The 26,230-nt window shown below is 33.6% G+C and overlaps 2 protein-coding genes across 3 annotated transcripts in view; one reads left to right on the top strand and one right to left on the bottom strand.

Moving 5' to 3' along the window:
* Nucleotides 1–17,283, top strand: part of LOC128192766 (G-protein-signaling modulator 2-like) — a 30,364-nt gene extending 13,081 nt beyond the window's left edge. For both annotated transcript variants that reach the window (XM_052865721.1, XM_052865722.1), the window contains exons 3-15: nt 1,472–1,692; nt 3,829–3,964; nt 4,394–4,536; nt 7,673–7,796; nt 11,583–11,698; nt 11,796–12,060; nt 12,270–12,349; nt 12,505–12,533; nt 12,668–12,735; nt 12,959–13,048; nt 13,423–13,576; nt 13,700–13,878; nt 16,119–17,283. In XM_052865721.1, the coding sequence (XP_052721681.1) occupies nt 1,472–1,692; nt 3,829–3,964; nt 4,394–4,536; nt 7,673–7,796; nt 11,583–11,698; nt 11,796–12,060; nt 12,270–12,349; nt 12,505–12,533; nt 12,668–12,735; nt 12,959–13,048; nt 13,423–13,576; nt 13,700–13,878; nt 16,119–16,295 (1,782 nt within the window). In that variant the 3' untranslated portion in view covers nt 16,296–17,283. The remainder of the gene's footprint in view (nt 1–1,471; nt 1,693–3,828; nt 3,965–4,393; nt 4,537–7,672; nt 7,797–11,582; nt 11,699–11,795; nt 12,061–12,269; nt 12,350–12,504; nt 12,534–12,667; nt 12,736–12,958; nt 13,049–13,422; nt 13,577–13,699; nt 13,879–16,118) is intronic.
* Nucleotides 17,284–18,811: 1,528 nt separating this feature from the next.
* On the bottom strand, nt 18,812–25,985 carry LOC128156372 (F-box/WD repeat-containing protein 5-like). The gene is made up of 8 exons (XM_052818477.1): nt 25,881–25,985; nt 25,014–25,155; nt 24,558–24,807; nt 24,156–24,330; nt 23,362–23,501; nt 21,949–22,979; nt 21,274–21,486; nt 18,812–21,021 (listed from the first exon to the last, which is right to left on the bottom strand). Exons 2-8 carry the CDS (start codon nt 25,130–25,132, stop codon nt 20,790–20,792), a joined length of 2,160 nt encoding a protein of 719 aa, XP_052674437.1. The 5' UTR covers nt 25,133–25,155; nt 25,881–25,985; the 3' UTR covers nt 18,812–20,789.
* Between the last annotated feature and the right edge of the window lie 245 nt (nt 25,986–26,230).

Below are 26,230 nucleotides of genomic sequence, written 5' to 3'. Positions count from 1 at the left end.
CTTTGACTTAATCTGCACTGAGATTGTCTCTGGGTCCAAATCATGAAGAATGAGAATACGGCAGCTACGTGCAGCAATTCTTCTCTGAATAATCAATTCGGAAATTTTTTTTTGTATTATTAAACCAAAGATTTGTGGCATTCCTCTATCAAAGGAAGTTTTTGCTCGTACCATCTTTTGTAAATTTTTCAAATGATTCACATTTTGACTCAGAAAACAGTCTGTTGACCTTGATTGCAGCTTCAATCAAAGGTATGATAGCTGAATATCAAGACCAGATTTAGGATTTCATAGATTTTTTCAAGTCAAGACTCTCGATTTACAAATAAAGAAATAATTACTCTCTTTTAAACGCCATTCTTTCATGATGTGTTTATGTATGAAATCATTGATAGTCTTGTCAGGTATATGTTGATTGAATTAAGTGTTATATGATGGTTATATTACCAGTATTTCTATATATATATAGTTATGACTGGGAAATGAATGATTTATTTTTCCCTGTCGGGCTATTCAATACTCTCTCTCTCCAAAGATAAAAGATTGCTAAATGCACCAATTCTTTTCTGGAAATTACTAAATTACTTTGTTTTCTGAAGATAAGCATTATTACTATCATTTCAGAGTCTCTAAATGGCTCTTTTGGAAATTGTTTTTACACCAGTAAATGGCAAGATGTTATTAATAACTTAATAATAACGATTACTAGACGAAAGTTGTCTTTTTTGCCAGAACTCTGGAGAATTTTCTTCAGAAGTCTGTTTCCGTAGTTGGTAAATTGAGGTCACTCCAGAGTTTGAAAAAGTAACAATGCATGTCTCTGCCATACATACCTGGTGTAAATGACTATTGAGAATATGACAATAAAACAATTATTAATGTATAAGTGTATAATTGTATAAGTGTATAAATGTATAAGTGTCTGCCTTTATAACTGTACTGAGGCTCCTCCAAACTTAGATAACTAGCAAGGAGGTTGCTATTACGAGTCTGTGCACCTTGCATAAAACTTGGACGGGAAGGGGGTTGGGCCATCCCTGTCAAATGTTCAAATAGATATCTTATAAATTATTAGGATAGCAAAATGCTCTAACTCGGAGGCTGATGTGACATTTTGTTTGCCAATGACAATATTTGGGGAGTGAGGGATGTCATGTCATACATTGTAGAATACTCTGAAACTGTAGATGATGTTGAACTGGCAAATGAAATGGATGGAGAGTTGGTTGGGCTCGATGGCACCAATATATACAGTCACCTTTCTGTAAAGAGAAATAAGAGTTTTATTTATATGATTGTACTGAATATTTTGTCTTTCCAAACTTTCCCGAAGTATTTAGAGAATCAGTTTTCAGAATGCATCTAGTATGAATTTAAAAACTTTTTTTTTTCCAAAGGACTACAGTGAGTAAATGATGATGAATGATTTTTATAATGATTGCCAATTTCTTTACCTTGCATTCTGTTGTAGATGGACTGTTCATGTATGGAGCTTGCTTTGGAAGGGGAGAGGCAGTGTAAGGCGGGAGACTGTAGAACAGGGGTCCAGTTCTTTGAGGCGGCGGTTCAGTCTGGGACAGACGACCTTAAAACCCTGAGTGCCATATACAGTCAACTCGGGAATGCCTACTTCTATCTTCAGGAATATGGGAAAGCTTTGGAGTACCACAAACTAGATTTGTCTCTGGCACGGTAAGTTTTGATTGGTCCTCAGATACATGATGGATTTTATATGTTTATGTATGGTGTATCAGAAACAAAACTAAGGGCAGAAATTAAGTGTAGATGGTGCATTGTATGTATTTGGGTAAGGATATCAAGGATACTTTATGTTTTCAATACCAATGCATTTGTATGGGTATAATATAAGCCTCTGGATTTCTATCTTTCTGACACATGTTAGACATGAAATATCTGATTAGATAGCTGATGGTTTATTATAAGATTTGTTCATCAAATTATACAAATTGTTTTATTACCGGTACATATTTTGCCTGTAGATGTGAAATTATGAGCATTCCTATTAGTCAAAGTAAATGTATGAATTTTGTAATTATTTTCAAAAGATGTACCGGTAGTTTAAAAAGAAACATAATTTACTGTAATCGACAGAACAAATAATGTTTTCAATACCACTGCATTTGTATGGGTATAATGCCATATATACATGTACTATGTATTCTGTACAGAAAAAGGTAAAAAAAAATTAATCAGTGGATTCATTTATGTTCGTAGGCATGAATTTTTAAATGAATATAAAAGTTTCAGGGATATGTAAATTCATAGCCAATGAAACATTCAATACAATATTTTAGTAGAAATTTCACTTTAGTGAACAATGAATTTCATGGATCAACTTCATCTCAGATCCATAAAAATTCAGTGAATATTGATGACACTACCATTTGTATAACTTCTATCGTTTATTGCTGTTGTGTGTATATTTTATCTTTGTAAAAAGTATTTTTAAAGGAAAAAAACCCTCTCATTTGATTGATCATGTTTGCAATGTAAAAAAAAGATATGTGCCACTTCATCTTTCATTGGTTTTTATTTGTGATGAATGGCTCAGATGGAATACTTCACAAGCTTAGAGTTGCCAGGAAATGTAAAATCCATATTGATTTTGAACTTTTCAACCATCTCATACTGAGCAGAATAACTTTGAAATCATGAATGTGTAAGAATAAAGGCTATGATAATGTTTGATAAAATCAATTGTTTTTGTTTAAATATTCTTGCGGACTCAACATCCAGTGAAAAAAATGTCTTCTTGAAAGTCAGAAATTGAAAAAAAAATATGGTAGTCAAACATGGAAATAACTCAGTGGGAAATAAATCAATGTAGTTGATCTTGGGGGATAGTCTAACCCATTTGTATGGTTGAAAAGATATATTCAAGAATTCTCAAAATTTCTGTTTGCATTTGTAATTTGTATGTCTATATATTAAGACCAACATACCAGTTCCAAGTATATCAGTGAAAAGTCTTTGGGTGACAGCCCTAAATTCCTGATGAAAATATACAAGGATCTGAAGTCATGCAGAAATTAATGCCATGTGATTATCGGTACTGTAAACCAACTTTTATTCACAAGCCAGAAATTTTTGCGATGTTTACTAGAGCATCATCATGGAGAATATCTCTTGACATGAATCATTTCTCCTTATGTCTTTTGTAGTTTATTATAATAAATAGTCTCATTTTAATCATGAAAATAAGTTGCCACAAATAACTTTATCTCTGGTAATTTGGGAAATAAAGTTGTCGCTAATAAAAGTTGGTTTACCAGTACATATGTACCGGTACTTATAAGGTGTATATATGAAACAAATTATATACAACAAATTTTTGGTTATACTATAATTATCTTATTGACCATTTCTCAGTGGGATTGAGAATGCCTTGAAGAGACTTACAATTCTGACATTTACAGTCAATTTAATGCACGAATCATTATCAAAATGAAGTACACTATATGTAGTTAACCCATCTTGGTTCTGTGTTTGTCACTTGAGCCATGCTTGCATACATGTTTCTGACACATACGAGATGTTGAGCTGGATACCCCTTTCAAATGAGACTTGATTATTTTGTTGTCTGGAAAGAATGTTCCATTAAATTGTTGAGGCATTCTTCATCTGAAAGATGTTTTATACAATTTAATTGACTGCTAAGTAAACTGCACATCATGATGTAATTCTCAGCAAATTGTTCTTGTATTTGTTAACATATGATCCTAGTATTTAGTCTGTGTGACTTTACTAATGGAGCTTTAATGATATTCATGGGCTGCCTACAATCTTATAGACAATTTGTGTTTACAGAACTCTCGGAGATAAAGTCGGTGAAGCCAAAGCCAGTGGAAATCTAGGAAACACTCTCAAAGTTCTGGGCAAATTTGATGAAGCCATTGCTTGTTGTAACCGACATTTGGAGATATCTAGGGAACTGGAGGATAAGGTAGGCTAGAAATAGCAGCTAATAACCCAGACAAGCTGCATACTACAGTGTTGAAGATATCTTGTAAATATTGGTTTGATTGCATCATTCCAAGCACATAAAATGGATTTAGATACAATACCACTTGTATTTTTAGTTCGTCAGTAGTATTAATGTCTTTTCAAAAATAACAATTTGTGTTCCACATATGAAAGCACAAGTCAAGTTTAGTGCACTAGCAAAGAATAATCATTATCATTTTTAGAGCTTATTTAGAGCAGTACTTCTGATGATATCCACCTACATCTGGAATGGTTACATCTCTAATTGGTATACCATTCTTACTTGTGACAGTGAATAATTTGCTTTTTTTTTTTCTTTTTTTTTTAAAAAGGATCTTTCATTTATTGATATTGTGTTCTACTGGCTGCATTTATCCTTGTGTTACAGGTAGGAGAGGCCAGAGCTTTATACAACCTGGGCAATGTGCACCACGCCAAAGGTAAACACACAGGGAGGTGTGGCGACCAGGACCCAGGGGAATTCCCACCAGAGGTCAAGGACTCTCTCCAAAAGGCAGCAGAATTTTATGAGTAAGCATTCCAATTTATTGCCCCTCCTGCTGTGTTCCACAAAATTAATGACAGCTATAAATCATCAAAATAAGCAAAGAAACCAAAATATTTGACCTAAAATGAGGAAGCTAGTGTTTTCTAGAATCGGTCAGTGCATAAGAGTGCAAATATTGGGAAAAATTGTTGTCTTATAAACCTCTTGATTTCTATCTTTCTGACACATGTCAGACATGATATTTGAAAAATTCTTATGGATAAATAATTATGTCTATACATGTAGTTTTTATATCATTTGAAATATCTGATTGGATAGCTGATGGTTGATTATCAGATTTGTTCATCAAATTAGACAGACAAATGGTTTTATTACATATTATGCTGGTAGATGTGAAATTATGAGCATTCCTATTAGTCAAAGTAAATGTATGGATTTTGTAATTATCTTCAAAAGATGTACGGGTAGTTTAAAAAGAAACATAATTTACCGTAATCAACAGAACAAATAAGATCATTTTAATTTATATTTTCCATAGTACACACAAATCTATTGATGTAAGAAGAGGACAACTGCACTTCTAAAACTTTGGACATAAAACACAGCATTATCTTACAATTTTACATGAACCAAAGATAAATCAAAGGCCTGAAGGGCCTAAGAGTCGACTTGCTGTGAACATGTTGTCAATATTTTGATGTATTTGTTTTTATTTCATTGTTAGTAATACATAAAAAAAAATTCTGTCTTTTGTAAATAAATTAAACATAGGTGAACAAAGATTACAGGGCTCATTGTGGCAGACATCACCTTTATGAGACCAGCTTTATCATATTAGATTATAAGATAATAATATTTAGATATCCTATTTATTTAAAAAATTATATTTAACGATCCATGATTTTTTTTCATCTTTGATATTTTGTAGCCAGTGATAATAAGATACTTCTATACTTAATTCATGATTATTTCAAATTCTGCATGTTGAAAGCAGAAAAGGGTCAATAAATGTCTGATTCCTGAATCATCAACTCGTGTCAGTACTTTCAGTACTTTGATTCAACACGGTCTGTTGACATTTCAATGATAGACTGGCAATGCCTACCAGACTGGCATAATATTGTAGGATAGAGACAAAGGACCAGTATATTTTAATGAAAAAGAAATTATACTCTGTCCCGAGTTTTTGCTTCCACCACTTTTTGCTTGATATTTCAATAATAGTAAATACCTTTGCGCTCAAACTACGTTCATCCACTAATATAAAAAATGTCCAGATTATCTTTTTTGAAACGCCCCCTCTACTGCTTTAGGTTTCAATACACATCCCGAAATTGAAAGTGTACGGAGATTTTGCATTGCACCAGCCATTAATAAGCCCGGATGATAACGTTAAAAAATTGCGCGATGTATTCCGAGTGTATTCCGAATGGAGTAAAGATGTAAACATTCCCCATTATAAATCTCCGTAAGGAATCTGTTTTCGCTCCTGTGAACTTTTCTGAGTGGAAAGGGATAATTGATTAATGAAGATATCTTGGATATATTCCCTTTTAACAATTTCAACTGTATTTCTTTCACAGGTATGTGTAATTTTATTAAAAATCATTAAAAAGCGATGGAAGCAATAACTTGGGACAGACTATAGAGGTATTTGCATTATATCGCACATCATCAATTCACGTTTGTGCTCAAAATCCACTCCAAGAGATCCGATGACAGCAAGGGTCTTCTCGCTTCGCGAGCTGGGTTTTTCTAAAAATAGATTTTACGCTTAATATGGAACAAGGTTTTCTCCGTGTAAGTTGTCGAATTCATTGGTGACGATTGAACAAAAACTGATTTGATTTGTTTTCTTATTTAAATATCAAGAAAAACTTTAAAAATATATGTGTAAAAAAAGATAAGATTGCTTAACCATTTCAAATTGGCAATCACGCATACAAAAGAGGTTAATGCATGCACTATTTTCATTAGCGCATGAATAATGTAGTGCAAAATTTTCACAGAAACGGCTATGATAACAAGGACTTGTTCGCCTTGCGAGCCAAAATTTTCGCAGAAACGGCTATGATAACAAGGACCCATTCGCTTCGCGAGCTGACTAAAAAAGGAATAAATATTTTACAGAAATTAGACTGAGTTTGATAAACTATGACACAAATTAGATATTAGTGGGAATTCAGTAAAATTAGGAAATATCAAAGTTAAATATCTTGTAAAGGAAATTAGGATCATTTCATTACGATGTGTTTCCCTGTGCTATCTGTAGCATGGTTGAATCAGTCGATACAATATTTCAAATTTCTTAATTATCAATGACATTAATCAGTAAAGTTTGACATGTTATCTTTAGGCTTTATGAGGAACTATATTGTTTGTTCTGTAATCAGTGCATTGTAGCTATAGAAAATTGAAATTGATTTTAAGAAGAAAAAAAAATGAATTTGAATGACAGGTTTTCAATTAGAATATATTAAAAAGGATTTAGACAAAACATAATGTTAGATTTCTCAGTTATTTATGGTTTCCTTCATACATCTTTGAAGATCAAATTAGATGAGAGAGAGAGAAAGACAGACAGACAGAGAGACAAAGAGAACTTTGTAAATAATTTATTTTTGTTAGTGCAAGAACTACAGGTTACTTCCTGTAACTTGTGAAAGTATCTTAACTTTGTTGTAATGGTATAATACTTATTACAGATTTTAGTCTTTTTCTCTGTGGACACTGGGTCTGATTTTTATCATTAATGAACAGACTTATGCTTGATGTATTTGTGAAGTCTTTATAGGAATCATAACCTGAGTTTTGTGTTGCGTGTAGTGTTTGATTTTTCGTGTTGTATGTCAGAATTCTAGTTTGTGTATTGATTTTTGGACCAGTCAACTGTTTTACATGAAATCCTTTCCATTAAATTCGAACTCAATACTAGAATTACTAAAAATAAAATGAAGTGTTTTTCTTTTTATGGTCTGGTTCAATAGTTATGCTTTTATACAGGGAATTAAACAATACACCTGTGTATTACTGATGCAAGGCATAAATATCATAAATATCAGTTTATGGCCATTTTTACATTGATTTTGCAGTACTTTTAAGACCAATCAGGAAGAGTAAAAATATATCAAATAAGGATGACACATGTTTTTGTTTCAGAGGCAATTTGCTAATTGTTCGAGAAATTGGGGATAAAGCTGCCCAGGGTCGAGCTTGTGGCAACTTAGGCAACACAAACTATCTCCTTGGAAACTTCAGTGCTGCCATACGATATCACGAAGAGGTAGGATTAGTTCAGTCCCATTATAACATTTGTGTATGGACTTCCTGCCTGACATCAACAGGAAACAGTAGCTCAAAGAGAACATTGTTTTAAGATCAGATACAAGCAATCCAATGTCATAAAAACAAACTCTGATAAAAGATTTTATAATTTGAATTCACATTTGGTCATGTTGAATTTATAGAGTCCTTTCACATACAAACTATTGAGGCATATATATGGGTCGCGATTGTATAGTGGTTTGAGTCAGATAGAAATGAAAACACATCTGAACACTTTTACTGGTTTATCTAGACTGATTTGAACATAAACATATTATTGTAACGTTACCATGATGTCATACTATGATGACTTCATAATAGCAGTGTCTCCCAACATCACATGCACCTTGATGTCGTATAAGATATTTATCAACATTCTCCGTGCCGCAAAATATACAAAATCACAATTTACAGAAATTAAAAGTTCATAATAGGTTCGCGTTGTGTCTTGAAAATGTTAACGAGAAAGTCTTTCACTTCTCAACTCTGGCTCTGATTTTCATATTTTGGGAAAGTCAGTATGTTCTTGGACCAATTCTCCAATCTTGAATTCGTTGAATGTAGCTCCTGTTCTATTGTGGTAATGTCTCTGATTAATAATGTTTTCTCCAAATGCTCTATAGAAGTTGAATTTCTCCAAGTTGTTATGGGTATATGGATCCAATTTCCATAGCTGTGTCATCAAGGATGAATTTTGTTTCATGATCTCCTCTAAAGTAGCAATATTATTTCCCATCTCCAGATTGATCACTCGAAGTTCTAGCTCATCCAGGTAGTGTCTCAAGTCTGCTGTATCTTTGTTTGCCATTTCCTGTGATGTGGTGAAGGTCTCACTGCATGTTTCCACGTTGGATTGAATTTTCAGCATTTGTGCTTGAAGCTGGTTGTTCAAATCTTCTAGGGTCTTCATCTTCTGTTCTAAAACTGAATTTTCTCTCTGGATTTTCTGGATTTTGTGATTCTTGAAAGATGAATTTCTTCTTAGTTTGAAATTCTCTCTCCTTAACTGCAAAATCTCTGATTTAAGTTTTTCCACCTGATCTTCTTGTGCTTGGTCTTCCTTCTTTTTATTAACGACTGTATTGGAAGCTGATTTTCTCTGTTTTTCTGTTCTTGACTGAGCAGTTTCTCTCTTCTGTAGTTTGGAATTCAGTTTGTTTGTCTCCTTGGATATGGGTACTTTCTCTTCCTCTTTACTTTGATCTCCTTTCAGCTGTTTTGAGTAATGTAGTTGGATTGACTGCTCTAGTTGATGTGACTCTTTCTCCTTTGTCCTCTCTAAATTTGTGACTGAGCTCTTAGATGATGGCTTCAGGAATTGCGACTTGTAACATATGCTGGTGTGGTGAGTCTTCTTACAAATCCTGCATTTGAAATGTGACTGACAATTATTTACTTTGTGTTTCCCTAAACAATTGAAGCATACTCTGTTTTCTTTTTATGATGGATATTCTCACTTCACAATCTTGAATAATATGGCAAGTTGTTGGTGAATGTTTACCATTGCAGAATAAACATAGCTTCACAATATTTTGTGGCTTGTTAATCTTTTTATCACTTGACCCAACTCCAAAGTTAGCTGCTGGAATGAATTCCTGGCTTGATCTTAGATTGCTAGCTTGTCCAGCATCTTGAATGCATGGCTCTACCTTTATGGCTCTCCTTAGTGACTGTAAATCCCAGATATCATCATCATCTTCTTTTTTGTCCACGGTGTTATGAATCTTGGGTTTTCCTATGTTGTCTTGTGACGTGTCATTGGATTGAGCAAACTCTTGTGCATTTACATTTAAATTGATCGATGTAGATTGATGAACATTCTCTAAAGTCTTGGTAGATGAAGCGCTCTTTGTCAACTCTGCTAATTTTAGTCTTAAATGTAACATTTACTCAACTGAATCTCTGTTTTCCATTTGGATCTCTTCTTCACTCGATGATTCTTGTAGGATCTGGCTGTTGATTTTCTCTGACGTGTCTTGTTTCTCCTCCAGTAGCGCTATTATAGTTTCTGTATCCTCTGTATTGTTTTCCTCTGAAAAGGATTCTTCCAGTTTTCTCAAAAGTCTTGTTACAGCACTTCTCTGTCCTGAACGAACTGCTCTAAGTTTAGAAGTCATCTCTCCGTTTGGTCACGGCACCAAAATGTCGCGATTGTATAGCGGTTTGAGTCAGATAGAAATGAAAACATGTCTTAACACTTTGACTGGTTTATCTTCACTGATTTGAACATAAACATATTATTGTAACGTTACCATGACGTCATACTATGATGACTTCATAATAGCAGTGTCTCCCAACACCACATGCACCTTGACGTCGTATAAGATATTTATCAACAATATGTATATTTGTGGTTACATGAGCTTGCATTAATGGAAGAAGTATTTTAAGGGTCAAGGTCATTTGGGAAGGTCAAAGTCACAGATTTGATAAAATTCCAATATATTGACAATGTGTATTGTAGGATGTATAATAATGTCTCATTGTCATTGTTTCCAAGGTTTTTAGTTTTTCTGGCATTTGAATTTGGCATAATGGGCAATCCACTGGTTTGATATGAAGATACATTAATAGGGCATCATTAAAAATATTGTAATTGCCACCTTGGGATTATAAGGATTTGAAGAGAAGGATGATTTTTTTTTTTTTTTGAAACTTAAGTGAGATTAAAAATTGATGCATGAAATCCAAACATTCAAATGATATGGCCCATGGGACCTCATTGAAATTTCATATTAAACTACTGCTTCTCCCTTGCTAAACACAAGTCAGTAATTGACCATACAGAATGATATATAATATGTAATGATTTCTTTATGGTGTAAACCCAGTCTGGTTAAAATGTGCTTACAAGGATTTATTTCTATGTCTCACATCTAGTGTGTAATCTTTCCTCTATTTCTGTGCAGCATTGCCTGGGGGTCCATTTACTAACAGCCTCAAGTAGTGCATTTTAAGTGGAGTGCATTCTATCCTTGTTTTGTCTAGTGAATCATGAATGATAAACAGCATGCAATTTACAATCGGGAAGTATAGTATCACATTAGTGGCTGGTTGAAATCTAATCAGGTGTCACTTCATCCCAGAACCACCAAGGGAACTTATCCATTATGGTTATGCACAAAACCACAAGTTTTACTCATATCAATATATATTATTCAAGAATCATAGTAGATTTCTCTACAATGGAAACAAATGGAAATCATTTTTGTAGACATAAACAGTTTGAGTTTTGTAATAAAACTGTATTGATCCAACTTTTGTGTGTGTGTTCATACATTATTTAGTGAAGTTGTCTTTATCCTCAGTTTAAAACTTATTTTCCCCTTCATCATGGTTACTTATATTAGAAGTCTATACTTGTTAACATTTGATGCTTGTTTAAAAAAATTAAGCCAATCTTAGATGAAAAGAGTCATTTGATAAATGTGTACAGCACTATTGTTATTGATTTATAACTATAGCAAGTAGTTTTGTATTAATGCTTTTGTAAATGTGAATTGTAGATTTTAAAAAAATCCTAACAATATAGCTTTAGGATACAGAAAAAATTATCTATGAGTAGGAATCAAATTATTTATTTTTCTGCATCAGTCTTTTATCATCTTTATTCTGGGTGACTTTTAGTATTGCTGGACTAGAAGCAATGCTCTCATCACTGATGAACAATAGCCATTGTACAGAAATAGAATTTTTTAATGGAGAAAATAATGGATATATAATTTCAATTTGATCTTTTCTTTAGAGGCTAGCCATAGCAAAAGAATTCGGTGACAAGCAGGCGGAAAGACGAGCTTACAGTAATTTAGGAAACGCACACATCTTCCTGGGAGAATTTGATGTGGCAGCAGAAAAATACAGGCAAGCCCTTTCTTGATAAATGTGATTAAAAAAATTCATTCTCTCCCTCTCTCTCTCATAATTTTTGGATTTTAAAGTTTTCTGTTGTTTTGTATAGGAAAACTCTACAGATAGCCAAGCTTCTCGGTGACAAAGCCTTAGAGGCCCAGGCTTGCTACAGTCTAGGGAACACCTATACACTTCTCAGGGACTATGAAAAAGCCATTGAATATCACATGAGACACTTACAGATTGCCCAGGAGCTCAGTGACCGTGTGGGAGAGGGCCGGGCTTGTTGGAGTCTGGGCAACGCCCACACAGCTCTTGGGAATCATGAAGATGCCATGCAGTTTGCTAATCAACATCTACAAATCTCCAAAGAGGTATGCAGTAGAATTAATAATTTTTTGGAGCATTTTTGTACGATTTTATTACTAAATTCAGCGTGGGTACACAAGTGGAGAAAAAAAAATTATTTCGGTGTGATTTTATAGTGCAAGATGTTTTACAATTGAAGCTTTATATTCACATGTCTAGTGTACATGTACCTACATGTGTATATGTTTTCTGATTAAAATTACTCGGTTTAAAGATAGGGGATGAGACAGGGCAGCTGACAGCTCAAATGAATCTAGCTGATCTCAAACAGGTGCTTGGAATCAATGGAAATCAGTAAGTAGTTAAAACAGGTATAAAACAACCCCTATTCTCAAAAAAGCTATTCTAGATTACCAAAAACCAAAATCACACACCTAGATATTAAAGTCTTATTCCGATAAATTAATTTAAAGAATTGATACATTTTACTTTAATTTATTAATTTACAGACACATGGACGAGAGTGATGTTGGAATAAGTAAGTTATAATCATGCTTAAGCCTATAATTATTGTGATAACTGTATGTCTGCATTAATTAAATTGAGGTGGATGATATTGGGATATATGATGATCAGATCTACACAGATACATGGAAAGCATTTCTTTTAAAGGTCGGCGACCATTCAGAAGACACAGCATGGAGAATATGGAGTTAATGAAACTTACTCCAGACAAAAAGGTTAATTAACAGGGAATTATTAAAACATGAATACAGTGCCAATTTTAAGTTTTCAACAAACAAAATTTTATTGAAATTAAGATAATGCTCTTAAAATTAAACAAATATATTATTTCAAGCAAAAAAATAAGGATAGTAAATTGTCATGCTCTTTATACATTATTCTGTTTGACTCAATGGACTTGCATCAGATTTAAATATACAGTTGAATTTCCTTACCCAGGGGGAGACAGGAGGAGCCAGGCCCAAGATGAACAAATTCGTGAAATCTGCCAGTGTAGCAGTAGAAGTAGACAGAGAAAAGAAAGACAAAGTAAGATATGTTGCTCTACAGTCCATCTGTCCAATTTTCAATAGAGGTTCAGTTCTGCCGCTAAATTTTGGTGAAAATTTATCTTTCCATATTTAATTTTTACCATGCTTTGGTAAGGCATTTGTATTAGTTAATTTCCTATAGATTGCACTCAAAGGTATTTCAATCTGGTGAATGCTTTCATATGTTTATTTTTACCTTTGTAAACAATAGTGTTTCTAATGAAAAGAGCCAAAAATATCTTTGCCTTAGCAGCTGTCTATTCAATTCTGCTATTTAAATGCGTTCATTTATTAAACGGGTCCAGATTTGGCTTACTGGTATTTGCTTTCTACTTCAGTCAGACATATCATACAGCTTTTTTGTCTCTGCAGCAAATGACACAAGAAGAAATGAGTGAAGATTCATTCTTTGACTTGTTAAGCAAGTTTCAGAGTCGTAGAATTGATGATCAGAGGTGTTCATTCAAACCCACAGCTCAATCTGAACCAAAACTTGAGAGCACAGAAAATTCACTTAAAGAAACAGGTATAGCTGACTCACTGACATTATAAACGATAATGAGGTTATTTACCTTGGGTAAATGAATTTGTTTAAATTCAATTGAGTTCAGAGTACCACATTAAAATGTGATTGATTTATCTCTGTCAGGAAGTGAAGAGTTTCTGGACATGGTGGCAGGTATCCAGAGTTCACGGATGAATGATCAACGAGCGGAACTTCCACGATATCCAGGTCTCAACTCCCAGGAGGTCATCACTCAGTATCTCCACAACCAGCCCACAGAAGAGCCTGATGATGCCTTCTTTGAAATGCTGATGCGTTGTCAGGTACAATTAACTGCTTTAAAGTATACTGTGGTTCCATCAATATTCGTTGAATACCAATTTTTGTTGTTTAGTTGATCCATGAATCCACGGGTCATTGGCCACAAATTTACGAATCCTTCAAACTGTGATTTTCACTTTATCCACGAAAAATTGATGCCCTTGAATATTAATGAAATCACAGTACTTATAGATTACTGTAGAAGCAGAAATATTCATTTAATTTAATTTTGTTATTTTTGTTGGAAATATTAATCAACAAAATTAAATCCATGAAGAATTTTTAACGTAAGCATTCATAAAAACAGTTAATACGTGATATATTTTAGAAATTATAATACATGTACATGTATGACAAAATCAAATCCCAACGAAATTTTATTTGGTTTAAAAACAACAAAATATTAACCGATTGAATATATGTGTTTCTACAGTAAATTTCAAAATGGGTTGGTTAGGATTCTCAAATAAGAAAAGCATGTTTAGTACCGTATTTTCCCGACGACTCGTCGATGCGGACGACTCGTCGAATTGCCCATTTTTAGCCAAAATTTTAACAAAATCCTACGATTCGTCGATCTCAGACCATACGTCGACCTAATCACTTCAAAATGGCCTATAAAACTGCAGTAACATTATCAGTGTATGATGCCACGATGTCACCGATATTGCTACCAATTATTATTAATGCTTAACATTTAAACAATTACGCTTTATACTTATGCATCAAATTTTCAAATACCGGCAACTTCTACAAAGTCGCTTGCATTTTAAACAATTCCCGATATCGCGTGTTATGCAAAACTAAACTTACTTTGTCAGAAATATTTTATTCCCAAGCATTAAAACAAGTATCCATTCTGACTATCGCCAGTGTATTCGCCATTACGTAACCAGCCACCTGTTGACTCGGCGCGTGGTCAATGTTTGTTTAACAATTTCCGGTGTCATAAGCATGCACCTGTCTCGTGTCAGACTTCAAAGGGGGATCTCAAGTGCAGAAAGCTTAGCAATTACTATGATTTGATGAAACTTGTTTACTTTGTATCCAGTAATGCAGTTACACGCTATTGTTTTACATAGACACTGTTAGAAATAGATCGATCATTTGTACGACTTGATAATGACTATATGCGACATACATACGTTTCCTATAAAAATTATCTAACAATAATCAAAGAATTGGACAATCATTAATCAATGAACTATAATCACTCGTATAACGGTATTCTTTATATACACAGGGAGTGAAATTGCCGTAAAGACCTCAGCCTTAGGGCAAGATTATTAACACAACCGGTGTCAGCCTATTGTATAAACAGTAGTATTGATAATTGCCGATTACGTATTTTAAGATTGAATTTGACCATTAAATATTTCTGATTTATACTTTCCACTAACAACTCTTTACAAATGAATAATTAAATTTAAAAAAACATCCCCCGGACCTACTGCAATATTTTCTTCCATTCAAACTTGGTTTCAATTTTACTGCGCAATGTTATCTTCCTACTAGTGATACATAGAACCATGTGACGATGTGTTTATAAAAACGGAACGGTAAAACTTTCAAATGATTAAAGACAATGTAACATTTTTTAATAACTGTTGATATTATTATGTATTTAAGCGTTGACAGATGAGTGAAAATGATAATTATAAAAGATGAACAGTGAATTCAACAACGTAATTTTCAATCACACAGCCAACTCAAGATGATTAAATCCAAGATTTTTAATGCTATTTTTAAAAAATTTCTGACATCGAGCCTACGACAAGTCGAACAAGACGATAAGTCGGGTGCTCTGCTTCAGAGGAAAAAAATACCGACTAATCGTCGGAAAAATACGGTATTAAAAACCTGAAATATCAAGTTCCAAATTAACTAACTTGATGGTATTGGGTTGTATTATATACATGGACTAGTAAAGACGGAATGCAGTTTGCTCTCAAACACTTTAATAATTAAAGTTTCAATTACCTTCTATGAAAGTGTTTACTCTCACTGGGGAATATTACCCCTTTAAAAGTTGCCAAGAGAAAAGGTAATTTTTGTTAAACTGTCATACAAGATGTGATGAAATCTCATAATTTAGATTTCTCTAGAGAAATATCACTTAAGGAAAATTTTACTTGAGTGAACAGAAGTAAATGACTGCTAGCACTTTAATATGCACTTAATTTTTTCATTTGAACCCATGCGAGTAAGATGCTAGTTTTTCTGACTTTATTTTGTGTTGCAGGGAAGCAGAATAGAAGACCAGAGAAGTGCAATGCCACCACCCCGGCCCGCCCCTACAGTTCCAGATGAGGACTTTTTTAGTTTAATTCAAAAAGTTCAATCCAGTCGCTTGGAAGAGCAAAGAACTACCTTACCTAAACTTATTCCTGAAACAACAGGCAAGAAGAAGAAAAAATAGCCCCAGTGTGAGTGTGAGGATACTCGCAGTAATACATGCTGTACTTAATTATGTTGACTGTTAGTGAACTTGTTTTTTTTTTTCTTTCTTTTTAAACTAACAGTATGTGCTTCAAATCAAGGTACACAAATTTTTTACTTGATGTTTTGTTAAAATGATGAGGTGCATAGCACAAATGTATTTATTTAATAAGATGAAATTGAGCATGCTTTAAAAATGTGATATACAGTACATATAGTACTTATCAATGTAATTTTTAATTTGAGCCCAGCTTCATATACCAGTAATAAGATTTCTGTTTGAACTTAAAACATACACCCCTCTTTTCTTTACATAGGAAAAAATTATCACTCATGTTAGAAAATATCTCAATTTGTTTTGTCCCTCCCAAAGAGCAGCAATCTCTGAAGATGGAGAAATCTCTGGTTGTAGATCTCAATTTGTGTTGGCTTCAAAAGAATCACATGTATCTATAGGTCTGTTTTTATATGTTTTTATATGTACTTGTAAATGTGTGTATTTTTAGAAGGAAAATAATCTTCCCCATTCTTGGTTACCATATTTTTAGCTTCATTTCCTTTCTATCATAAGCCTCATTATTGGATAAACATGTAACATTTAACAGTTGTCATTTTCACTTGAATATTTTCAACAAGTTAGAGTATTTTGCAATACAATATCAATAAATACAACAGGTGCTTGTTTATACATGTATGTTCTGGCATGTCATAATCTTGTGGCATTTTCTGTGTTACATTAGGAAAACTTTCCAGAATCAGTATTACAAAGGAATTGGTGTTGTAGAGTAGATCATTCCAAACTACATCCTGGCATTACTATATGAAAGAAGAGAGAAAGATATGGCATGAAAAGAGTGTGAAAATTATGTTTCAATTTCAAGTAATGTCTTATGAATGTTTATGTATGATATCCATGATTTAAATGTTTTACATCATTTCATGGGACCATAATAAAATGTGTAACCTATTATGTTTTGTTATTTTTTTCACATATTTTCATATAAATTATTTTCAGAACATATATGGTTATTGTATGGTGCTAAAAGATTTAAGTACATGTAGGTCAAACTGCTTGGGACCTCTTCTATAAACCGTTTTCAAAATTAGACAAAACTAGGGGTAAAGAGGAAGGGGTGAGAATTCTTTGCTGATGCAGTAAAAAGGCTGCCATAAATTAATTCTGTTTAATTTCAGCTGCACATGTTTTCAAGAAATTGTGGAGAAATTCCAATTTGCATGTTCTGTATTTTGAAGGCAATATTTAACATAAAATCAACTTAGGACATCCTTATTTGTATTAAATTTCATATCAGTAATTTTATTCTGATAGTTGATTAATTATACAAAATTACAACATGTAAATCAGCAGTACATTGTATCACTGCATTTATTTCTATGACTATCTCTCTAAATTTTCAGAAATTTCTAACATTGATCAGCTGAATCATGGTCACCATTACGTTGTAATTGAATATTGATTAATGTACGTGGGTTTTACTGGTGGAATAAATAATAATTGCTAATATAACATTTTCCAGAGAACAAAGTGATCAAAAGTATAAACAACCTTTAGTCTCTGGGTCAAGAAACTTCTTGAAATTTTTTTTAAAAAATTGACCCTCCCCCTAAGTTTGCAGCTTATTTAATACAGTAACGTGAAGGTGCAAACTGCCAGTGCATATCCCCGATTTTTATGGTGCTAAGCAGTTGAGAGTCATTGTCATTCTCTGGATAGGACACCAGACAATTACAGGTTAAATTGCAGCGTAAGCTGGTTCACAGTTTCAGTTGGGTGGTCTAATCAATGTAGATAACGTCCTTTGTCCAAGCAAGGGCACAACATGCATCAAGTGCAGTGGCATCTGAAGCAAATTGAAAGTGGGGGGGGAGGGGGGGGTGCTAGACTAATCCTCAGAAATCTTGACAAGCAAACCCAGTTCCCAAAATCATGAAAATCCTAATTCAAGGAGGGGGGTATGAGAACCAAAAAATAATTTTTTCCCCAATTCATGAATTTTCTAATGGGGGGGGGGGGGGGGGGGGGTTAGTTAGTGCACCTGTAGTTCAAAAAAAATTCTTACCTACTATAAAAAAAATTTCCCCTAAATCATAAAATTAGGTTATACATATGCCTCCAGCTTCTCAATATTTAAATCTTTTCAAGGTGAATTTAGGAACAATTATATTTGCTGCGAGAAAAAAGGGGGGGGGGGGCTGAACTCTCTATGATGCTATGTGCTTAATGGTTAGGTACATAGATTTGAGGACTTTGGGGGAACTAAATGAACAATACTTAATGGAACTTCTTTTTCTTTTCAAAAGCATGTATTATTATAAATAAATTTTCAACAGATCTGTTGGGAAAATACAAGTAATACAGCTGTGTTCTTTTCTCATTTACTTAAAACACTCACCATTGCAAACAGGATCAATTGAAAATAAAACAATATAAATCACTTTCAAAATTGTAGACATATAGACATGAACAAGGTGAGGTATAATAATAATAATAATAATAGTTTATTTCCAATTTTTGGCCTAGAGGGCATACAAGATTACAGATATTAGATAGAAATGCCTATTAAAAGAAAGATTCTACATAATGCCCCTAAAAGAAAGATTCTACATACATATACATGAACTTGTCACAGCCGGGCAAAAGTATATCAGTATGTCAAAACATATTAACAATGTGCATATAATATATAGTCATAAAAGTAGTTTATACGGATATAAAGATAAGTATCATGATTTGTATAAGTATTTCACCAGTCATTTAGATCTCAAAGTATTCTGTCTTTTTTTTGAAAGCATTGATTAGTAATTCACTTAACTTTGTAAGTACATGTACATGTATTGTTTTGTCTTCATTGGACATTAACCACATAAATTTGTCTTTTTTTGTTAAAAGTATCAAGTTTTTGGTGAGGTATATCTAATTCTAGATTACAATGCAGCTCCAGACTTAAATATTAGTACTGGTACAGCAGATTAACAGAGGGAAACTTGGACTCAATCCAACCCATTCATTTAACTCTGATGCAGAGTGGAAATTACCAGGAGAACACCACAATGCAAACTTAAATCTACAGAACATTAAAATTATGGTTTTCAAACTACCCTCCTTATATCCAATCCTTATTATTACTGGTTATATCATGATTTATTGCACAGAATGTTGCTGAACTTGTAGGTTTGATATAGGTTTAGATATTTTTTCAATTCTATTGTTTTTCGATGTAGTACTGGTAATTGCATGTCATCCATTTCTACAGTTTTTACTTATGGTCCTTAATTGCAATGCTATCAGTTAAAGGGGATACATGATATGTGTTTGAAAAAAAAAGACAATTTTCCTTCAACATTATACAGTAATACACTAGGTTTGTGTGACATTGTACTGATATTAGCCGGCTTGGGGCAACAGACCACTTCAAGGTAAGATCAGTCCGCTGATGATTCAGTGTTTCATTTAACAGCTTTTTGTGTTAAGAACAATAAACAAATAGAGGATTGTTCCCTGCATGAATAGGTTTACAGATAGAAGTGAAGGAAATTCTTGTCAATTAAGTTGAAATATTGGTTTATAATTATATATATATTATATAAACTGTAGGAGTAAAAAAGAGATTTATATGCAAACAACAGATACAATGTATTACTAACTGACCAAATGAGAATCACTGCAAACCAACTTTTATTCGAATGTGAGAAATTTATCCGAGGTTCACTGGAGAATTCATGATGGAATAATTCTAGCCGCAAACCAGCTATGAAATGTCTCTGGTATATAAACATGTATATTTTTAAATAATCTATTCTTGATTGCAAAAATTAGTCTCCTTGAACCAGCAAATATATCCCTGGTAAATCACTAAATAAAGTCATTGTGAATAAAAGCTGGATTACAGTATGTCAATGACATGTTTCAGTATATTAATTAGGGTCAAATACATTGTATCAACTAATAAAACTCATATATTAAGCACTTTTTACCAGTTTATTAAATCAGCACACTTAATGTATAAGATGACCAGCAAATAATAGAGGAAGCTTCAATTGAAAATAGTATGTAACAGTACTAAGATAACCAAAAAATAATACCGGTATCCCAGTAATTATAAAAAAAAAACCCAGCCATTTGCATGAAAACATGTTTGCATCATCACACTATTTGTAGAATTTTATTTTTTTTCTTGTAATTGCATGACGTATATTAAAAAAAGAACAGCACCACAAGGGACTGGCTACAGTTACTACCGATAACAGAGATCACTGGAAAAAGACCTTGAAGAAAGCTAATTCTAAATCTTTGAAATAAGGTGATTGTCAGAGGAATTCTGTTCAAAACCATAAACCCAAAAGTCAGTTTGACAGAGCTGCTCTTAAAAATATGAAAGGTAATTTTTATTAGAGTGTATAAATTCAGGTTTAAAACCTAAATCAACGTCATTTTAACAGAGAAAAAGAATCTTCAGCTGTTGGCACACATGCTATTCATTCCTCTTAGTTCTTGAGTCCGTATCTGCTTGTCTCTGTTTCTGGAGCGCCATAAAATGATGGACTGGTCGTCACTAACCGTCACTAGTGTTTCTGGGTCACTAGGGTTAAATGCTACGCTGTTTACCACGTCATTGTGAGGGAATTTGTTTAAGCAGATTCCATAATGGCGATCCCATATATAGCCATGCTTGTCCTCTGCTCCACTGAAAAAAAAAAAAAAAGTATACATGTTCCTTATCATTTCAAAATACATTTGTCCATGCTGCAAGGTAATATAGGAAATCCTTTGCTGTTGTTGATTTATTTCCTCCAAAAACAAACTAAAAATTGCCTACAACTTAATTCTACACTCCCCTTATAAATAAAAAAAAAAATTCTCTTGTAAACATTATCTGTATACTGGTTCATCATACTTTACAAATATGGGAGAGATCTTCCCTAGAAAAGGAATGTACCTTGCCACATATTCATTGGATACATCCAGAAATATAAAGAAGCACTCATCATTGGAAGTATAGGCCTTATGTGCTTGATGCATGGTGCCCACTCTTTTCATTTTCATCAGATCAATCACATGGATGTCTATTTCCTGGGCAATAGGAGGAGGGTAGAAGGGATTTTCTATGGAGTAGTTCTTTGGCCATTGTCTGCAGTTCACATACAAGTACCTGTGGATATATATGTATATTTTATAGTACAATGAACATAAATTCAACTTCTTAATCCAAAAACTTTAACCCCCCCCCCCCCCCCCATTCGTAAACATATATATTATGAATCTACCAGTCAGATTAGTTATCTGAGGCACTCAAAATGTCAGATGACTTTGAAGATCTCTCTCATATAACATGTAAAATAAGAATTCATTATTTTTAAATCCAGAGTGATATGATTAAAATGACCTTCATAAAGAGATATTTTTGTTAACAATTCCATCATTTTTTAAAATTTTTATTCTTGTAACTTCAAGGCATCCAGAGTGGAGAAAAGGAGTTGAATATTAATATTCCCCTTCCCTATTGATGCTAAACTACACACAAAATTTGGTCAAAATTGGCCTTGCAGTTTCTAAGCTGAAAATGTTGCATTCTTAATGATTCACAATGTGGGATATTAAAGTAAATACACACCTGTCATCTGGCGATAGACTCAGACCAATGATATGTCCGTGGAGATCGATCACATGATCAACAGTGTCGTAGCCTTGGTGATCCATCCCATGCAAGTTTTCTTCCACATTAGGCATCACTTGAACCTTGTCTCCAATCACTTTCTCCAATGACTTCATTCTCTTGATTCCTATCTGATGTGGCGTGAAGGTCTCTGACCCTCGAGTGAAAATTAAATACTTATCAGGAAACTGGCATGGCAGTTGACTAGAATTTTTTGATGTAGATGGGGCATCAGATATGTCCTCTGAGCCAACAGGTTTTTCTGAACAATCCATCTGTTGTTTTCTATTAGACTGTCGGTTATCTTCTTCAGGGAAAGGGTTCTTGCCCTCAATCACATGAGAGCCATCCCTGTTGAACAGAATATTGGACTGGAGGGGGTAACCAAACACGGATCCACTTGTGTACATCCCCCGATTGCAGTGATCTTCACAGTCTGTTAGCATACATTCAGTACACACCCCTTCCATACTTTTCATGGAAACAGTGCTTTTCATTGTTTTCATTTTCAGGTCTGCAGAAGAACCGCTTGCTCCATTGCTGCTTTCTGTGTCAGACTTGGTTTCCATCTCCACACTTGTAGAGGCGATGTCTTCCTCAGCATCACGGTAAGCTTGACTATATGTGATGGTGCTATTGATTTCGTGAACATTTTTCACTTCTGCATCTACTTCAATTAGTTTTTCTCTTAAAGCTCCGTTCTCATACACAGTCACTTGCTGTACTTTTTTACTGGCATTTTCTGCAGATTTTTCTGAAGTCTTAGCTTTAGCTAATACAGGACAACATATAGCTGGATTGTTCGCAGGGGTATCACATTTTTCAGGAATTGAGTTTTCAGGAGTATCACAGTTAGGATCTAGCTCACTCTCAGAGTCTGTTAAACATTTTGCCACAAGAAGTGTCCTGATAGAACTTGCATTTTGATTTTCAAATCGATAAAGTCCCATAACTACTGACTCATGCTCTGATGCAATGTCTTGAAACCCCTGTAAAGACAAAATAAAATTCAGAAATTGAGGTAAAAGTTATAAGTCCAAGACCTGAGCTGTTAAAGGACCAATAACCTTCTAAATCATTGTTTAAATTAATGCAATGTTTATGAAGATGTGACCCTGAAATTGGTCAAATAACCTCATATCAGGTTCAAGACACACCCTTAAGTCATAAGCCTTATTGCCAAGTATATTCTTTTCATATTTTCTCAGGTAGAGTTACTAAAAAGGTTAAACAAAATATCCTTTTAATCAACAGTTACGTGTAAATTAACATATGTTGTTTCCTCAGTTGTTTGGAAAAATTGTGTATAAAAAACTTTTCTTTTCTTTTAAAATTCATCATGGGAGAATCAAACTCAATGAAATTCCTCACCTTATTAAGAATGATAGATGAGTATGACTGGAGAGGACCAGTTAAATGCAGATTCCCAGATAGGAGGTAGTTGTCATTGTACCAAGTACCGAACACATCGTACGGCTTGTTTATTACTCGGGCCTGAAGGTCAAAATCACCTACAATGTAAAACATGTAACTTGATTATTACTGGTACTGTCCCCAAAATTAATTTTGCTAATTGTATTTTGACATGGATGAACCGTTTCAAAATCTAGTGCAGTACATTGTATACAAAAGACAGGATGTTTGATAGAAGATATCAGTAACAGCTAATTTTACTCTGTAAGAACATCAACTGGATAAATAGAATTATTTATTGTCAAATTGATCCACAATTCTTTATTATTCAGTCATCAAATTAAACCTTAGGATTAATCATTTATCTATATATTTGAGTTGTTTCCTTAGAACTTGTCTGTGTACTGTACTGAACAAAATAAATACAGTTTCAAAAGACTCAAAACTCACAGATTTGCAAAAAAAGAAATTGTGAAGTTGATTAATCTATGACCATCAAGTTTTCCAATTAGATTGACACATGAATGATTTCTTGGTTTTCCGAGACAAGAAATTACCCTTCATCCTAATTATTGAATTAATGATCACCAAGATCCTACATGGTTTACTCCCCAGGGTGTCACTTTAATATCTTTGGTTAGAACGTATTCTTTATACTCGTCTGATAAATAAAAAATTACCCAAATATTGCATGCTTATTCTATATCTTTCAGACTGATTCGTGATGATTTTTTATTTTGCTGCAAGCTTACCCTTCAGACTGAACACTGCTATTTCCCCAGATGTGCTATGACTCCCAAAGTGAACGCCCGACACAAGCAACAATGTGTCCGTCCTGTTGAACTGCGAGAACTGAGTATACTTCCAGGTCAAAGTTCGCATGTCATATTTATATTTAAGTTTTACTGGGTATTTGGGATTCCATACCTAAATAAACAATTCCATTTAAAGTCTGCATGTTCATAGTGAATAATGTGTTCAAATAACAGTGTCAAACCTTCTTATCTTATACTAGAAAGGGCCAAGAAAAAAGAAATAAAGATATCAAAGGATTTAATTTACGGTACTGATATAGATCAAGGATAAACAACATAGAGAAACAGAGGTATGGGATAAGTTTCTGAACTACTCAGTATCTAACCACACTGTACTACCTTAATAAAGCCATCCTTAGAACAGGTTGCAAACATCTTGCCATTGTGGGAGAAGCTGACATGAAGAACCTGGTCGGTGTGCTGTTTGATGATGGTTCCTTTCACTGCTGGGGTGTGGTAATACAGTCTTTTAAACTCTTGCAGCCAGGAGGTTTTGCCTGGAGCAATCCCAATGCTCCGAGGAATACGATAATATTGATAGAAATGTTGTCTCCATAGCTGTTCATCAAACGCAATTTCATTCATTCTCCTGAAATGGAAAAAACGATGTTAAATGACATAAGTATTTTTTTTTTCCAAGGAAATTAACTTACGGCTAAATTGAGTTTTGCAATAAGAGAATCATTCCTGGAAAAATTATGCAAAAGACAGATGCAGAAACAATTGCCTTTTCTTTTTATTTAATATCTAACTCCAAATTTGGATTCAATATGATGAAAAAAAAAAAAACTTTACCTGCAAGTTTCTGACATCCTGACCACCGAGAATGGTGATAGAAATGAGAAGACATGTAGAATGATGTCATCTGGGAGCATGTCCCACATTGACAGTCCTGTCTCTTTCTCAAACTCCATGCTTTCCCTGTGTATAACTACATCTACAAAAGAAATAAAGTTCATCACTGCAGTTCATCTTTTATAATTTATGTCATCAAAGATATGGTGAATTATACATGTTATATGTTCCTCAAAATGATATTTTTTAAAGGCTGATTTTTCAATAAGTTTGAATTTTCCAGGTCTGCCAGTCCAATGTAAAAATTGTTAGCGGAAGCCTTTGTTGAGGGGGCCTTTGCAATACAGTTTATAGTAATTGACTTGGTATGAGGGCAACATATGATTTGTTGTATCTGAAGATACAAATGTTACCCATGGCCAATGGCCGAGAGCAACATTTCTGTCTGAACAAATATTATGTTGCCAGAATCCGCCATCCATTGTTTTGTTATACCCATTACTTGCTAGTAAGCAATGTAACATTATAGAAAATAATTATAAGGATATAACAAATACAGTTAACAACAGTAACTGTTATGTATGTCATTGAAAATGACATCTGCAAAAAACACTTATTTTGTCATTTTAATCATAGAAAACATGAACGAACAAAATAAACCATATAATTCAAATAAAACATAGTCATTAAATGAAATGTCACTCAATGCCAAAACAAGTGATCTTTGTTCAGATTTCCAATAAACAATAACTGAAAAGGGTGTTTGTTTGGTATCAATTTTGTTGCCAAACATTTAGTCTTACTCATGTTATAAAATGTGCATCGTACTGCATTTGTTTGAATGGTTAAGCACTTGTTGTTACATACATTAGATGGGTTGTTGTAAAATTAGCATAGCGTTGTTTCCCAATGTTTTAAGGAATCACAAAAATAACGCAATTCAGAGTTCAGAGTTGGTTGACAGTTCGTTGTTTTGAATAATTTGTATCCCTAACCCGACGTTTTAAAAAGACTCGCCTGTTTTTCGTCACCGATAAAAAGTATTATGTCATGTATTTAATTTTAACGATGTCTTGTAGGTCATGAATCAGCTTTTTAAATTTTTTTTTTAATTTGCTAAAGGAATATTTGTTTTTGCTATTTTCCTCGAACCAATAAAGCAACATATATACATATACATGTCCCACACACCCTCAGGGAAACATCACAGCAACTGC

The sequence above is a fragment of the Crassostrea angulata genome, chromosome 7 (assembly GCF_025612915.1).
Source record: "Crassostrea angulata isolate pt1a10 chromosome 7, ASM2561291v2, whole genome shotgun sequence".
Classification (NCBI taxonomy): domain Eukaryota; kingdom Metazoa; phylum Mollusca; class Bivalvia; order Ostreida; family Ostreidae; genus Magallana; species Magallana angulata.
This window is presented reverse-complemented; position numbering and strand designations above follow the sequence as displayed.

What these genes read in the sequence shown, in the direction of transcription:
- LOC128156372 (XM_052818477.1), bottom strand. Translation starts at nt 25,132, where the DNA reads ATGGAGTTTGAGAAAGAGACAGGACTGTCAATGTGGGACATGCTCCCA. An exon ending in CTAAGGATGGCTTTATTAAG is followed by an intron (nt 24,331 to 24,557) that starts GTAGTACAGTGT and finishes TTGTTTATTTAG; the next exon opens with GTATGGAATCCCAAATACCC. An exon ending in AGCAGTGTTCAGTCTGAAGG is followed by an intron (nt 23,502 to 24,155) that starts GTAAGCTTGCAG and finishes TTTACATTGTAG; the next exon opens with GTGATTTTGACCTTCAGGCC.